Source organism: Callospermophilus lateralis, chromosome 10, assembly GCF_048772815.1.
Source record: "Callospermophilus lateralis isolate mCalLat2 chromosome 10, mCalLat2.hap1, whole genome shotgun sequence".
NCBI classification, from domain to species: domain Eukaryota; kingdom Metazoa; phylum Chordata; class Mammalia; order Rodentia; family Sciuridae; genus Callospermophilus; species Callospermophilus lateralis.
In genome coordinates this window covers 37,831,435-37,847,629 of record NC_135314.1, presented here as the reverse complement: position 1 = coordinate 37,847,629, position 16,195 = coordinate 37,831,435, and the positions used below count along the sequence as shown (strand labels likewise).

Sequence of the window (16,195 nt, the reverse complement as noted above, 5' to 3'; positions counted from 1 at the left end):
ATGTTGAGACAGTTTTTACAAGCTTCTCAGCAAGTGTCTTATGCTTGACTTTAAGGATATTCTGGATGATGTGTCTACAATTTTTGACTCATTTATCTTGCATGACAAATTTGAAACTGGAATGTTAGAAATAAATTGTCTTAATAAATTCACTTACCAGAGAAATCAATGTGTTTTTAAAATAATGTGAACACTGATTGATGACATATAAATATTTGACAGACAATATGATCAACTGATCCATAGTGAATGGGTTGCAGACCAAAGACAATTTCATAATAGTCATCACAATCTTCCTTGTTTGATTCAGCTATTATGAAACATCAGTCACACAAAATCTGCACAGCACATACTAGTTTTAATACTAGTTTTTTCTACTATCTACATTGTGGTATTGTTATGAATAGTTGTATTCACTGCTATTTTTATCATTTTTCAATAAGTGAATTTAGTGAATAAGAGATGTAACAGTGTCATCTATGAAATGCAAACTTACCAAGCATTCAAATTATAGGAAAGATCATTAATGATGGTGATGATGAACACCCTGCCAACTTCATGTTGGCTGACGTTAAACTGACCAACACAATGATCTACAACCAACCAACCAACCATGCACCTATATAAGATCACGGTGCCTCACACAGGCTAGACAAACATTCTACCACTCAGCTACATCCCCATCCCTTATAAAAACATTGTTAAACTTAATGGAATTTTCATGAAAATAATCTTCTGCCGCAGTCTGGCTGGGCACAATTCAGGAGCCACTTGTCAAAAAAAACTAACTTTATTTTTAGAACCACACAAGATAAACAAACCAGCTCCTCAGGAAAAAACCCTCAGAGCCCAACTGCCACCACCGGCTTCCCACAAGCCACACACCCAACAACCTCCTCCTCCCACAATCCTCCTGCTCTTGAGGCCGATTGGCTGGGTCGCATGGGCGGAGCCAAAAAAGTCCCCCAATGAGCAGCTCCGTGGTCTGAAAGGGCAGGGAAACAGCCCAATGAGCATCACCGCAGAGGAGCCAATCAGCTAGATGTTGCTAGATGTTGCTGGGGCTGCTGTGAGCCAATCATCAGCTGGTAGTCTGAAAGTTTGCTGGAGCCCCTTCGGCTGTGGCTCTCAACAATCTTCCATTTAAAACTTTAAAAAATATGTAACTTATTTACCCAAGATTTGTAAAATATATATGAATTATGTGGGAACCTACTTTTTGTGCTTTTGTCCCCCTCTCTGAAACTGCCAAACTATTAAATGTAGACTGCCAAGGACAATTCTTTTAGCAGCACTGATCTAATCAAGAGGGTAGGATTGTACTATCTAAGATAAACATAAAAAGATGACAATAGTAGAAAAGCATCAACAAAAGATTACAAAGAAGCATTTCATAATAAAATAAACTGTTTAATAAACAGTAAAAATTACTTCGTAAAAATTAAACAAAATGAGAATTGTATAGGAAACCAGAAGAAACAAACAATATACCAAATGCCTCCTGTTAAAAATACGTGGCATATATAAAGTACTCAATAAATGTTTACCAACAAGAATGTTAATAGTAAGAATGCTTAAAGCATGAAAGCATTCTTCCCTACCCCTACTCTTTTCTTTTCTTGGTATTGAGGATTGAACCCAGGGGCATTATACCAATGAGCTCCCCAGCTCTTTTTATCTTCTATTTTAAGACACAGTCTCACTAGATTGCACAGGTATTGAATTTGTGATCCTTCTTCCTCAGCCTCCCACGTAGCTGGGATTATGGGTGGGCACCACCAAACCCAGCCATTGATGCATCCTTTAAAATCAACTTTCTCTATCCTAAACTCTTACTCTAGCATACGCTGCTCATAAAAGGCCTCTTGTATAATTTCTTCTAATTCCTAGGAGCTTAATGATGTCCAGTGATTTAATATTTACTCTACTGACAGTTCCAGCATTAAAATCCTTGGTATGTTTATATTCTGTTGTTTATTCTTATTTCTGTACTCTGGGTTCTATAATAAATCTGACTATTCCATTTAGTGCACTAAGTGTTGCAAAACCTTCTGTTTTAATAAGCAAATGTTTTATTAAACTTCTTGAAATAACTTTAAATGATTTTATGAGCAGCACCATCCAAGGGCCATGCTTCCTACAGAAAAAGTAGGAAAAATCTGCCACTTGTGTCCAATGTCAATCTTAAATATTCGCCAACTTCTATGTTAGTCTCTTAAAAGGAATTAACTATATTGGGTCATTTTCTTAATATCTTTATTTTCCTCAAGTTATAGCAACAGAGTTACATCTGGATAGACCCAGTATAAATTGAAAATATCTGAAGTCAGAAATGCATTTAATACACCTAATCAACTGAAAACAGCTTGACCTAGCCTACTCTAATCATCCTCAGATGATTAGAACACTTACAATAGCCCCCAATAGGGCAAAATCATCTAACACCAGCCTATTTTATAATAAAGTGTTAAATATTGAATGCTGTGTGGAAAGTGAAAAACAGAATGAGTTATTCTGTGTAAGCCTGGGAGAAGATCAAAATTCAAAATTTGAAGTATAGTATCAATTGAATGTGTATTGCTTTCACACAATCAAGTTGAAAGCTTAAGTCAAACCATCATAAGTTGGGGACCATCTGTACTGGCAGTCTTTAATTTGGCTTTCTCGCAAATCATTTTGCACTTTTCTTGACTAAAACATGGAAATATTGTCAACACATGCAACAAGGCAGAAAAGTTTTAACAAGACTAGTTTCAAACAGCTTTGAAATTTCTTTAGTGATGAGAAAATTTTAAAAAATTTAAATGTCATACCTTTTCATTTTCTATATATGATATAGAATATCTTTTATTTCATTTTGTTTTTTCCTTCCTATGGTCAAAATATACATATTACTCACATATACATAAAATGTATTCATGTATATTTAAGGAACACAAAAGTTTTTTAATGAGCATTACTGATGAGGAAGCCAGATAATAATTAATTTCTTCAACAATAGCCTACATATTCCTTTAAAGTAACATTCAATTTCCGAGGTGGTATACAATCACAAACCATGTCACTTTAAAATCATACCAGACCTCAGAAGTCATTTAATTTTAGATGGATCATTTTTACATATGATGAAATCGAGGATGAGTTTAAATCAGACTGGAAACAAAGTACAAGAAAGAACATTAGCTTTGCAGTTTAAAAATATGATGAATTAAAAAAAAAAAAAAGCCAAGATGTACGATTCTCACAATAAAACTGTGTGAAGTTCAGTATGCTACTTAACATCAGTGTTTTCATCTTTTATAACAGCATATTAAGACCTTCATAATTCTATTACAGTGTTGGTCACATTAGAGCTCACATGTCATCATCATCATTCAGGAAGATAATTCTATCTTTATTCATTAAAGAAATATTCACTGAGCACCTAATACATACATATGCTAGGCACTGTCTTTGACAGGGAAAAGTCTAGAAATACACAGGGCTATGAATAGAAAGCAGCACTGTTTTTTTCAGTGTTGGGGATTAAACTCAGGACTTCATGCAAGGTAAACAAAGACTCTATCACTCACTGAACTACATTTCCAGCCATTTATTTCCTTAATCTGTCTTTTAATATCTTTTGAATACCTACTTTCCGTGCAAGTAATGAAAATATAACCATTACAGTCCCTGATCTCGTTTTAAAATCTAACAGAAAAGATAATTTTGTAAATTGGCAAATAATATCTAAAGTGTTAACAATAAACTAAACAAGATGCTCTGATAACAGTAACTGAGGATTTACTTAAGAAAAAAACATTTAAACAAAAAGTCCTTAAAGATGAAAATGAAGCAATCATGTAAAAAGTTTGGGAAACAATATTCTAGACAGACATTATACTCAGAACTCCTACAGAGAAAACATGCCTGACTTATTGAAGAAATAGTATTTAGATATAGGTCAAAGGCATTGTTGTTTTGGAAAGAAGACAACAAACCAACAAAGGACTATCTTCATACTGAAGATAATGAGTAAAAATGGTCAATCAAAACCTTATATATAATTTGAAGTCTGGGTATAAATCTAGGCTGTAACATTATCTATGACAGTTTAGAAGTCACTCAGTCTTGTTTTCCAATAAAAGACGGATAATAGTATCCACCGCCTACAGCTGTCTGCAGGATTGAATGAGTTAAGACACTCAATATACATAGACAAGTAACTGACATATAACTGGCATATAAAAAAAATCACTTCAAATTTAGTTATTACTCATCCTATGCAAGACACTTGGGAAGAGAAGCTTGAAAATAACAATCACCAGTTCTTAATATCTACAACTTATGAAGACAAAAGTAACCTATATGTAACTATCTGAGAACAACTGAGCATAATACCAATATTTGCACAGTAAAGGATGAGAGATGGAAAAGATTAATGTAAATTTATAGGCTAAATGCTACAATGATAAGGATTTCCTCAGTAGTTATCTTTTCGAAAACACTGAATCAGAAAAGTAACACAGTTGGCAGTGGGTGATCTTTCTTTCACTTCTTAAGTATAATAATTCAAATGTAACTAATTTCATACTTGAGATTTAGAGTATCTACACAGTGCAGATGAAAATTACTAACATTTCACTGAATGACTCATTAAAAATAGTAATGAGGAGATTTAGCAGTACTAAGAACAGACAACTCTAGTCCAACAATTTCATGACTAACACAAATGGTTCTAGAGTAAATATCACATATAATTTAACATTTTTCTGAAAGAATGTTGGGAAGGCTCATGCCAGAAAAAAAATTAAGCTAAATGCATTTAGCACATTCAGCTACAGTATATGAAAACTTTTTCCTTCCAACTCTTAAGTGATCTGTCAAAATACACTGTATTCTGTATTGACAATCTACATGTATTAGGGCAGGCAGGGTGGCACACTGTAGTGTCAGTTACTGGGAAGACTGGGGCAGGAGGTTGGCATATTTGAAGCCAGTTTGAGTGATAAATATTGAGACCTGTCTCAAAATGAAAAGGGCTGGGGATGTATCTCAGTGGTACAGGGCTCCTGGATTCAATCCCCAGAATTGGGAAGCGGAGGGAAGGTCTGCATGGCTATTTGTAGCCATAGAGCTATTTGTATTTTCAGTTTTCTTCTTTCTGATCAAATAAAAGGAACTATCCGAAGCCTACAAAGGGACTAATGAACCTCTCACCATAAAAACCACCCAAACTCAGAGGTTGAGACTTGAATTCAACATAAATTTGAGCAAATGGCCTATTTAAGTATTATTTTGTCTTACATTGATTTAGTGACTTAGAAATAGCTATTTAATGAATATACATCAAATAAACTTGAAAGACCCCAGATTCAGAAAGTCTTATTTCCTAGCATTGCAACTATACTGTCTGTATCATTATAGTTAAATGAGGAAGGTGAGAGATATATAGTAAGATCATATATATAAACTATGCATCAGCAATGTTCATATTTAAGAAATCCTTCATGAGAATTACCAATATGCATCGATCCTCAGCACCACATACATTCATCATCTTAGGATAGTTTTGATAAAGATCTTGAAAGTATTACATTTTTCACACTTTATCACTTTCTCCAAGGCATGTTCAATATTTGACACTAAATTATCTTGTCAAAATAAAATAAATCTGAATATTTTTATGCTCCACTCAACAGCATTTTGACAGGTTTTATCTTCATATCTAACATCTTTGGAAAAGCAAAAATCATGTGAGACTACTGTAAACTAACAGATTTCCTAAAGATTATCCTTTCATCCTGAATACAGTTCTCTAGCTTATGGACTTAAGACAATGCCAAAAATTTTTACTTCTGAACATGTTAAAGCAGTAATCTGAAGAAATATAACAGTGTGAATTTTTTTAACATGGAGAATAATGTCTATACTCAATGTACTTTAGAAAAGCCCATAAACTTACTGAAATATTCAAAAAATTTAATATTATGTGCTAACATATTTCTTCTGGGAAGAAACAATATATCTTTCATTTTATTTTTCATAGGACTTATTACCACCCCCTACAACCAACTTAAGAACCAAGGGCATAGTTGAGTGGTAGAGTGTGTGTTAAGCATGTACAAGATCCTCAATTCAATCCTCAGCACCAAAGAACACTGAGGAAAGTCATCTAAATATGTGAAAACAGAGATCCTGTTCAATCTTTTTTTTTTTAAAGAGAGAGAATTTTTTTTTTTAATATTTATTTTTTTTTCAGTTTTCAGCGGACATGACATCTTTGTTTGTATGTGTTGCTGTGGATCGAACCCAGGGCCGCACGCATGCCAGGTGAGCATGCTACCGCTTGAGCCACATCCCAGCCCCCCTGTTCAATCTTATCACCTATTAAACTAAAAAAAAATTTTGTGAAAAATGGTTTCTGAAAAAAAAAATTTTATTTTTTTTTTTCTTTATACCAGTTCTTTACATTCTTTTCTGGTGCTTTTATAACTTCTCAATGGTACTAGGTAATTAGCTTTCTTTCAGAAAAAAAAAGTCACCATTTGATAACACTGGAGTATTTCCTGACCTGCCAGTGTTTGCCATTTGCAAGTAGATGGCTTTTTCCTATAGTCTGGTATTTTAGCAAGACATATGAAATATGTATTTGGCATTTTAGGTGCTTGTATGACATCCTAATATAACCACTGCTTACAATTTAGTTTTAAAAGATTTTAAAACATTATCTAGTAAATTATTTTTAATTCTAACAAAAAAAGGTATTTAGCCATATATGCCCTGTTATTAGGCTATGGCAAAACAGCCTGAAGAAAATAAAAGTTCAAATAATCCCCAACTTTGACTACCCAATTATCAGGCATTATGTGTAGTGTTGCATTCTATACTATCTGACTGCAGACTTTCCAAATGCTATTTGGATATAACAAACCAACACAGACTTAAAACTAGTACCTCTGCCATCCCCAAACATAAACAGACTAATGTGGTGGCAGTAAAAGAAGATTTCAAAGGACACTTTTAGCCATTATTGAGGACTAAATCAAGCTCCATATTTCATGAACAGATTTTAATTCCTCCCAACATTTTCTTCCCAGTACTGCTTCTTCATATATTTCCCTTGTACCTTCTGTAGCATTAGTGCTCTTAAACATATCCCAATCACCCTGAGCTTTCAAGGTCAGTAGTTCTCCTCTCAAATCTGTTAGTTAGGGGCCCAGAAGTTTCTGTGTGTCCACATATAAAATTCAAACATTATATGACCAAAAAAACAACACTGACAAGAACAAAACGTAAATTATTTTTTCCCCTAGCATGTAAGCTTTTTTTGGCTCACACATTCAATTCAACATGAGGCTCTACTATGTTCTCAGATGTGGGGATTCACCTCCTGAAAAAAAAAAAAAAGTCCCAATCCACTTAAGTCTAGATTTCAATTTTTAAGGCTGATTAAAAATGTGAAGAAACGGCAGCGTTCCTTGGGCTTTGTACAAATTCAAATACGCAATCCTGAAGACAGCTAAAGGAAATCCCTGCCCACCTGAGCATCTATAGTAATATTTCTGCACTACCTGACATAACAAAAGAGATGAAGTGTTTTGAATTTTATCATTTATTTAGAATATATTTTATAATGGTACTTCAAACCTAAGAAATAAGATAAAACTCATTTTTAAACCTAAGCAGTTATAGGATAGGTGAAGATGGACTTATGACCTGATTGTCTAGCTTATAAAAATATGAGATAATTACTTTTCAGATGGCTGTTTTCGTTATTACTAATTATATTATATCAGTAGTGTAACTAGCAGCAAATTTGTTTTATTTCAGCTCAATGTCTAAAATTTTATCTAAGAGCAAGACAAATATAAAGTAAATCTAAACAATACACTATTCTTACACAGACAAAAGGGATTTCCCTCCTTTATTCTTATTTTTATGACATATCAATTTGTATTCCTCATAAGAAGCATATCATTAAAAAAAAAAAAAGTGTTTTCCTCCTGCTTCCAATATTCATCTGTCTCCCCTAGATAATCATGAGCAGAGTTAAATGTAAAAACTTAACACATATAAAACATCATTATATTATCCCATTAAATTTTTTCCTAAATGGTACTTTTATAAATCACAATTCCTAACTAAATCCAGTATCAGCATATACTGGGTGATGAGAAACTTAAACTTTAAAGCAACTATAAAGCAACTATAAATCAACTATATAGTTGCTTTAAATCTGGCAACTCAAACTTATAAGTCAAATCTTGTAACACAAATTAGAGGTGAAAAACTAAGTTTAAATTATAGTGGGGATATATTATGCATTTGCATATATGCATGCCCATGTTCTAAGTTTGTTTTTTTTTGGGGGGGGGGTCACCTCTATCAAGATCAATCAGGAGGAAACAGTAATTCATTTTTTTAAGTTGGAACTAGGCACACCTTAAAAATTTCAACAGTTACTTTCTTTTATATGGTGCTACAATAAATGCTCTATAAAACTGCTGGCTGAAGCCTTGGTAAGAATAAAGTCTGGTTTGAGGATAGCATTTATCATTCCCCAAAAAAGTTCAGAAAACTGCATATTAAAAGAGACTTTTAGCTTGGATCAGAGTAGACAACTTTGAGAAATGGTTCTATACTTATATTTTTCTCCCTCTGCTAAATTTTTGGTCTTTTGAATGTTATTTGAGTTTTCTAAAATGACAATACTGAGTTGACATTAACCATCTCTAAAATATCTAAGATTTTTTAAATTCGGAAAATATTCAATATCCAGACCTTGATCAAAGTAAATGAAAAACTTAAAGAGGATAGCCTAGAACACTACTAATCCTTTGCTGTATGGAAAATACAGATACCAATAATACTAAGTGAAAATTAAGATATTACCTGGTTTCTAAGGCACACAGTTATATACAACATCTAAAGTGGGATTTATTTGATAAACTGCAGTAAGCTCTCCAGAACATTTGATGAAACTCAGGTAGAAATAGGCCAAGTATTCACATAATGTGTCAGTCTGTAGTCCAGAAAGCATTTGAACTAAAATATGTCAATCCTTACATCTGAAATCACTTAGAAATTACTGATGCAGTATTTGAAAAGTTTCCACATGGAAGACTTTTTAAGCTGATATAACAGTGCTCAATGCTCTAGAGGGTTAGGTAAACTCAATTCTCTTTTTTTCTAACAATGCCTCATTTCCACTACATAAAGCTTGGTCTCCAGTCCCACTATCCACTGTTTGCCTTACAGTAAGTTTTAGTTCGTTGTCACCACACGAAGTGATTACATTATAAAAGGCCTCTAGGTCACTCTGTTCAAATTTAACAGCTGGTTTCAATGTCGTTCCAGGAGCAAGGGAACTTTCTCCAACAATTCTCAGATTGATAAATTTGATTTTCCAAGTATTTTCCACAAAAGGGCAGCGGATAAGTCCAAAAATTTGTTCAAAAATGCCCATACAAGTGTTCCCTCGATGAACAGTGCCCGCCACACCAACCATAACTAACCCATGTGCAGAAGACGCACATTTTAGTCCACGGGAATCTAGGTTGGGGCTGAGAAAAAGAAATTCTTCTTTTACTAGTGACAATAAACGAAGGCTTACAATTTCTGCTCCATAGTAGTCTATCACATTTTGTTCTGAAGTACTGTAATAAAACCTAAGCTTGACATCATGCCAGAAGTGTTGTGGTCCCCATTCACCTTGAGGTGGGCCCAGAAAAGGATTCTGAGAATTAAGAAGTTCAAAGAACCAATGGCAGAATTCTTCTCCTAGGCGACGAAAATCAACTTTTTCAGCATCTTTTCCTTCTTTTGGCTGCTGATTGAAAAAAAATAAAAATAAAAATAAGATTTACCTCTTATAACAACTTTTCTATTTCGTTAATGTATTGATTACAAGAAAGGGAAATGAACTACATGTGAACTGACTGAACTCATTATGCATAAAAAGTAATTTTCCAAAATGGAGAAAAAAATTTTCAGAAATTTCCAGCTTAACCAGCTGAAAACTCAGTAAGAAGAGTTTAATGAAGGCTAGCTGGCCTCACTGGCATGCCCCTGTGGTTCCAGCCACTGGGGAGCTTGAGGTAAGAGGATCTCCTGAGCCCAAGAGTTGTTTGAGCCCAGTCTGGGCAACATCCTGTAGCCTGCTCTTTTTTTTTTTTTCCCCCTCCCATGGAAAGATATATTAAAAAAAAAAAAAAAAAAAAGATATGACAGCAGAATGCATTACAATTCTTATTACACATATAGAGCACAATTTTTTTTTCATATCTCTGGTTGTATACATAGTATATTAATGATGGTGGAATAAGTATACACACGTATGAATGATAAGGGAACACCATTTTCAATGCCCATGAATTTGAAGTTTTAGATGAAATGGACAAATCCCTTGAAAAATGTCATGAACTAACAGGGCCCTTCAACATCAGCACGAACAGTCAATAATAATGACTTATACAAGCATTTTTTTTTTTTTTCCAGTTTTGGCAGTGCTTTTACAGGTGTAGATTTGTCAAAGCCTTCAAGCTGTATGTTTCAAATAGATGCACTTTGTCACATATAAATCACATTCAATAAAGGTGATAATAAGCATTTTTATGTCTTTAAACAGATACTCTAAGCTGATTGAAATAAGTCATTTTTTTTCTATGACTGGAGCTAATTTTATATTTTTATTTACAAAGGAAATATTACTCCAAAATTATACTTGATATACCTGCTAGTCTTGATCTCATTCTCCTATGTATTCCACACATCGAAGTACCTCACTGAGATGGTAAAAAAGCCTATGCTTACTGAACGTCTGCTATCTAATATGCTAGATACAAAGCCTGACACTTAAGTATTATTCCTCCCATCTTCACAATATGCCTTAACACAGATATTACTATATTTTTTTGTGTGTGTGCATGCTGGGAATTAAACACAGGTCCTCACACTTGCTAATTTTACACTATAAACACACCCAGAACTAACCCCATCCAGCCCTGTTATAACCATTTTATAGATGAAGAAAACAAGGCTCAGAAAGATCAAGTTATTTGCCTAAGCTCATGACCTATTACATGCCAGACCTTAATATTAAGTTACATGTGCATGATTTCAAAATCCGTTCTCTTTTTAGTATGTTAAGTAAAAAAGTCTTTAGAAGATTCCTAATGTGAAAGCAAAGGAATCACCTACAATTCACTCAATAAGTATTTAAATACTCTCTATAAAATGCTCAGTGGATACACAAGAAATAGAAATAGTCAATGTCAGCTGAAGAAAATCACCACAGGACTTTTTCTAGTCAAAAACTTTAAATTTCTTTCATTTTGCATTGATATCAAAGAAACTCTTAAAAATGAAAAAGAATTTGCCAAGCCCAGTGATATATACCTGTAATCTCAGCAATATGGGAGGCTGAGGCAGGAGGATCACAAATTCAAAGCCAGCTTAGTAACTTAGTGAAGCCCTAAGAAACTCAGTGAGACCCTGCTTCAAAATAAAAAATAAAAAGGGCTGGAAATGTAGCTCAGTGGTAAAGAAACTCTGTTTTCAATTCCCAGTAGCAAAAAAAAAAAAAAAAAAAAAAAAAGGATTTATAATGGGTTTCTTTAAAAAAAGAAAAATATTAGAAAACTAGAGTCCAAATTCAAATTAAATGAAACTTACAGTTTATACTCTGAAAGTCTATTAGTCCTCATTGATAATAAATGAAGAAAACATTTTTATTTTCTCTAATAAGTCATTAGACTATTATACATGGGATTATCTACATAGTTTCAAGCGAAAAAAAAATAGGTTCAGAATGTAACCACAATATCTGATTTACCTGCTGAAAGAGTCCGAGGTCCTCTGTCTTTGTAACTGGCTCCTGTGTTTCCTTCAGTTTCAGTTGCAATTGCTTTTCCCAGTAATCTTTTGTATGCTGAATTAGATTGTGTTTTTCAGTAGTTGGAGGTATAACCACCCCCTGTGTTGCCAAGTACTTAAATATGACTTCTCGGTGGACTTTTTTACGTTTAAGAAGCTCTTCTACGCTTTGACTATACACTAATATTGCACGAATAGCATCTAGAAGAAAATTGCAATGATTAACAGAAAATCATGAAGTACTTGTAAATGTGACTAATGTCAGCAGAAATTCTATCAAAAAAACATTTAAGCTCTTGTCATGTTATTTGCTTTTGCATGAGATAGCTATTATTTTTAAAATATAGGAAGTGAATTGTCATTTTTGTTTTTTTAAATTCATTTATGCTTTAAACTTCCCTTACCGCTCAAAAAATATCATTGCTTACTATTATTTCCCATAAGTAACAGTAAAATACTCAGATTATTTTCAAAATTCGTCTTTTTAGAAAAATTTGAGCCAGAAAAATTTTTTTCAATAAAGCCAAGAGATATAAATTAATATCAACCTCTAAAAATCAGTAAAATTACAGTATTTTAGGTGTCAAATAATTTTAGTTCAATCTCCTGTTCCACAAACAAAACTGAAGACAGGAGGTATCAATAACCATATTTCTAAGATATGGCAGATTCAGGACTTCTTTTTTAATTAAAAAAAAAAAAAAACTGCATATAAAACAAACCAAAGAGTATTTGTGATGTGTGTGGTATACAGAAAGGCAATATACCATACTCCCAAATACATACCTTATAAAGCTTTTGAGACAGGAAATTACAAGTATTTTAAAGGCCCTACCTCATCCCTCCCTGATGTTACTACTCTCTCTTCTCACCCATCTCAAAGTAGCTACTATCTTAGATATTTTCATTTCCTGCTGTTTTCTATATAATTGTATAGAATATGTATTCCTAAACAATATATTTACAATATTTTTAAATGTTATAAATTCAATCCATTAATAGATGTAGTTTTCTATAATCATCTTTTCACTTAATGCTTTTTAAAATTAATCTGTGGACACATGTAGCTCTACTTAATTCATTTTCACTGCTTTATTATAGCTAATTATGATTATACTACAAGGTTTCTATTCTTGTTTAGAGACTTTACTGTGCCTGTCCTATACAAACACTGCAACTTTGAACATTCTCATACATATCTCCCACTACAGAGAGGGGTTAAATAATCTCTGGGAGCTTGCTAGAAATGCAGAATTTAGAGCGTACCCCAAAACTACTGAATCAAAAACCTACATTTTAATAAAATCCCAGAGGAATGGTACATTTAAAAATTTGAGAAGCCCAGGTTTAGAGGATGTCTCTCATCTTTCATTTTAAGAGATAATGTCAAACTCGTTTTCCAAAGTCATATTCTAATTTACATTCCTCCATTACTTGTCAAAGAGTTGCTGCACCTGGCACCAACACTTGTGATTTGTATTGCTAATGTTTTGTCAACCTGGTACACAGAAAAGACACACTGTATTTTCGACTTTTATTATTTTGTTTTTTTCCAGAGGTTGAATGTTTTTCTTTCCTGGAATGTCTTCAAATCATGCAAACAATTTTGAACAGGGACGTTTTTACTTTTTTACTTATTTGCTTTAGATCCACTATCAATTATATCTAGCATTTTAATCTATTACAATTTTAAAATTAAAACTCACCATGATTGTTAAGAAGGCGATTAACAGGCAAATATAAACGATGAAGAAGTATGTTAGTCTAAAACTATTTTCAGTCTGAATTCTTAGGTGTATTCCTTTAACGTTAAACCTCGAAATATCTACCAAAATGTGTACTACCTGGCTCTGAAAGTAATTCTTAGTACACAAAATATTCTCGGGAAAATGTTGACTCCTGATAGACAGGCAGTCAAACCATTTTCCTTTTCATTACAGTGACTTGTTTTACGTAAAAGAAGAATCCAAAGCGTTTATAATACCGGCCCCACTCCCGGAAAGCTTGAAGAAAAAAGCCTGAGAAATGGCAGCTGCCTCCTCAGGAAATCGAAACTGAGAATAGAAAACAGTCTGGCTCTCCGGAAACGTGAAAAATGATTATTGCCATGCTCCGAATCCTCGAACCAACAAGCATTTGCTCACAACATCAAGGATGAAAAACTGCAAGCTGTACCATTGCCAGCGCCACCACATACTTCCAGAACCAGGCGGCCGGGGTCTGTGCGTGGTTCCAGAGCCGCTGAGCAGCGGCCGTGACCCGGATCCGCAGAATTCCTCCCAAGCATGACTAGAGGACCAATACCAGGCGGGCTAGGCTTCCAATCTCTTTCACTCCCACGCTCCCGCAAGCTTGGAGTCTGGGTGAGGTCTGGGCCTCCCTCGGGGAGAAGGGTCTGTCCTTACCTTGGCGGTCCTCAGGGTACACTAGGCGGTTGGTGACGGTGTCGCATAGGGCCATGATCTCGTCGTTGTCCAGTAAGCCGAGCAGGTGACGACAGCCCTCCATCTCTAAACGGCTAAGACCCGACATCTCGACCCCCGGGAAGGGGGGAGAGGACGACGCCAATACTGTTGTCTCTACCGCCCACCGGGCCCGCGCCTTAGCAACAGAAACCGGAAGTGCCTTGCCCGTCGTTCGCCGCCGAAGGGTCTCAGGTATTCCAGGCCCCTGGGCGGAAGTGATCGCTAAAGAGGTCAATTAGGAAACGCTGTGCTCCCGACTTGTGGTTCCGGGCTGCCTGGGAGCAAAGTTCCACCTATCCCGTTTAAGAGAAGCTCAGCGTTTCCACGAAGAACATCGCCTTCCATAAGAGAGCTGGGTGCAAAAAGAATCCCTGAACGCGTCAGGAGTCCTTCCTCTGAAAGAGCGCCTAGGAGGGCTACGCAGGTGCAGGTGCGTGGAAAGCCGGAGGCTGCCTGGCGCAGGGCGAGCTCCCGTGATGCCGTGGGGCGGTCCAATGGAAGCGGCTCCTCCCCGCCCACGGGCCCGGCCCCCGGGAGCGCTTGAATGTCTTCTGTGGCCACTTCAGAGCTGGGTGAGCCGATAGTTTAATATTCTTAAGTTACATAAATTAAAATAATCGTTAACATTATACTGTGAAAAGTTGAAAAAAAATGAGAGTCACCTGTCGAATCCCACGTCTGACCACTTCCCAGCTGACTCCCCTTTCCATCTGGCTGGGATCTAATACTGCCTTCATTCCACTAGTCGTCGGCTCCATCCTAGGCAATTTAAGGTTAGGAGTTCTGGAAGGCTGGTTGCCAGGTTTTACTTCGCCATTTACTTAATTGATTGTGAGCTAGCTCCTTAAACTTTTTGACCCCCAGTTTCCTGTCTCTAAATGAATCTAGTAGAGATACAGTGTCTGGCTCCTAATAGAAGCTTAGTATATGTATATTAGCTGTTAGTAGTAGTAGAATGACAACCCACATATACCGAGAGGAAAACAGCCATGCTCTGCTAGATTCAGGAATCACACTTCAACACATTCCTTGCTTCTGCCTTCTGGGTTTTATCTATACTTTAGGTGAATTAACGTTTAGCGTATTCTCATTTAGTAGATGAAATGTGCAGCTTCTAAATGCCAATATATGAGGATCCAGGTGAGCAAATGTTAGCACTTTTAAACAATAGCTAAATGTCATAAAATACACCGTATGGTCTTTAAAACAAGGCACGGTTAAATTACCAATGGATGTTATTTGGTGTACCATTTACCCAGTATACACCAATTCGGTTTTTTATTAAGCATTGATGAATTTCTATTTTACTACTTACTTAAAATTGTGAAAAATCAATATCTATCTCCCTCTATCTATCTATCTATCTCTCTCTCTCTCTCTCTCTCTCTCTCTCTCTCTCTCTCTCTCTCAGAGCTTTCAGAAGTTTTTCTAGCAAAGAGCTGTAGCCAGGTATCCTGTCACAGGACTGTAATCCCAGAAACCCAGGAGCTGAGGCAGGATAATCAAAATTTTGAGGCCAGCCTGGGCACCTTAGAGAGTCCCTGGATTTAATTCCCAGTAAATAAGGGGGAAAAGAGAGAGAAAATTAAGTGCTTATTTCTACTGGTGTGGGACCTCACAGAAGTCATGCCTGATTGTCTTTTTATTCATTCATTACTTCATTTAAAAATAATATTTATTATGCAGCCAAATGTCAATTTGCCAGGTATTGTTCTTTGTACTGAGGATAAACACAAGGTCTTTGGGGATTGCATTCCAGTGGAAGGAAACAGAATATAGACATGTAAGAAACTGTATACTCTGCTGGTAGATGTTATGAAGACAAATCAAGAAGTTGTAAGGAAAGACTTCTCAAAGTGATACTGAAAGAAATG

At 35.3% G+C, this 16,195-nt stretch overlaps 1 protein-coding gene across 2 annotated transcripts; it reads right to left on the bottom strand.

Annotated features, from left to right (window-relative positions):
* Positions 1-1,443: 1,443 nt before the first annotated feature.
* Positions 1,444-14,522, bottom strand: C10H3orf38 (chromosome 10 C3orf38 homolog). Of its 2 annotated transcripts, none has more exons than XM_076867889.2 (3): positions 14,262-14,522; positions 11,816-12,057; positions 1,444-9,811 (listed from the first exon to the last, which is right to left on the bottom strand). In XM_076867889.2, the coding sequence occupies exons 1-3, from the start codon at positions 14,386-14,388 to the stop codon at positions 9,146-9,148; spliced, it is 1,035 nt and encodes a 344-aa protein (XP_076724004.2). In that variant the 5' UTR covers positions 14,389-14,522; the 3' UTR covers positions 1,444-9,145. The 2 variants fall into 2 exon arrangements, with proteins under 2 accessions (XP_076724004.2, XP_076724003.2); XM_076867888.2 differs by having other exon boundaries at positions 1,444-9,808; positions 14,262-14,466.
* Between the last annotated feature and the right edge of the window lie 1,673 nt (positions 14,523-16,195).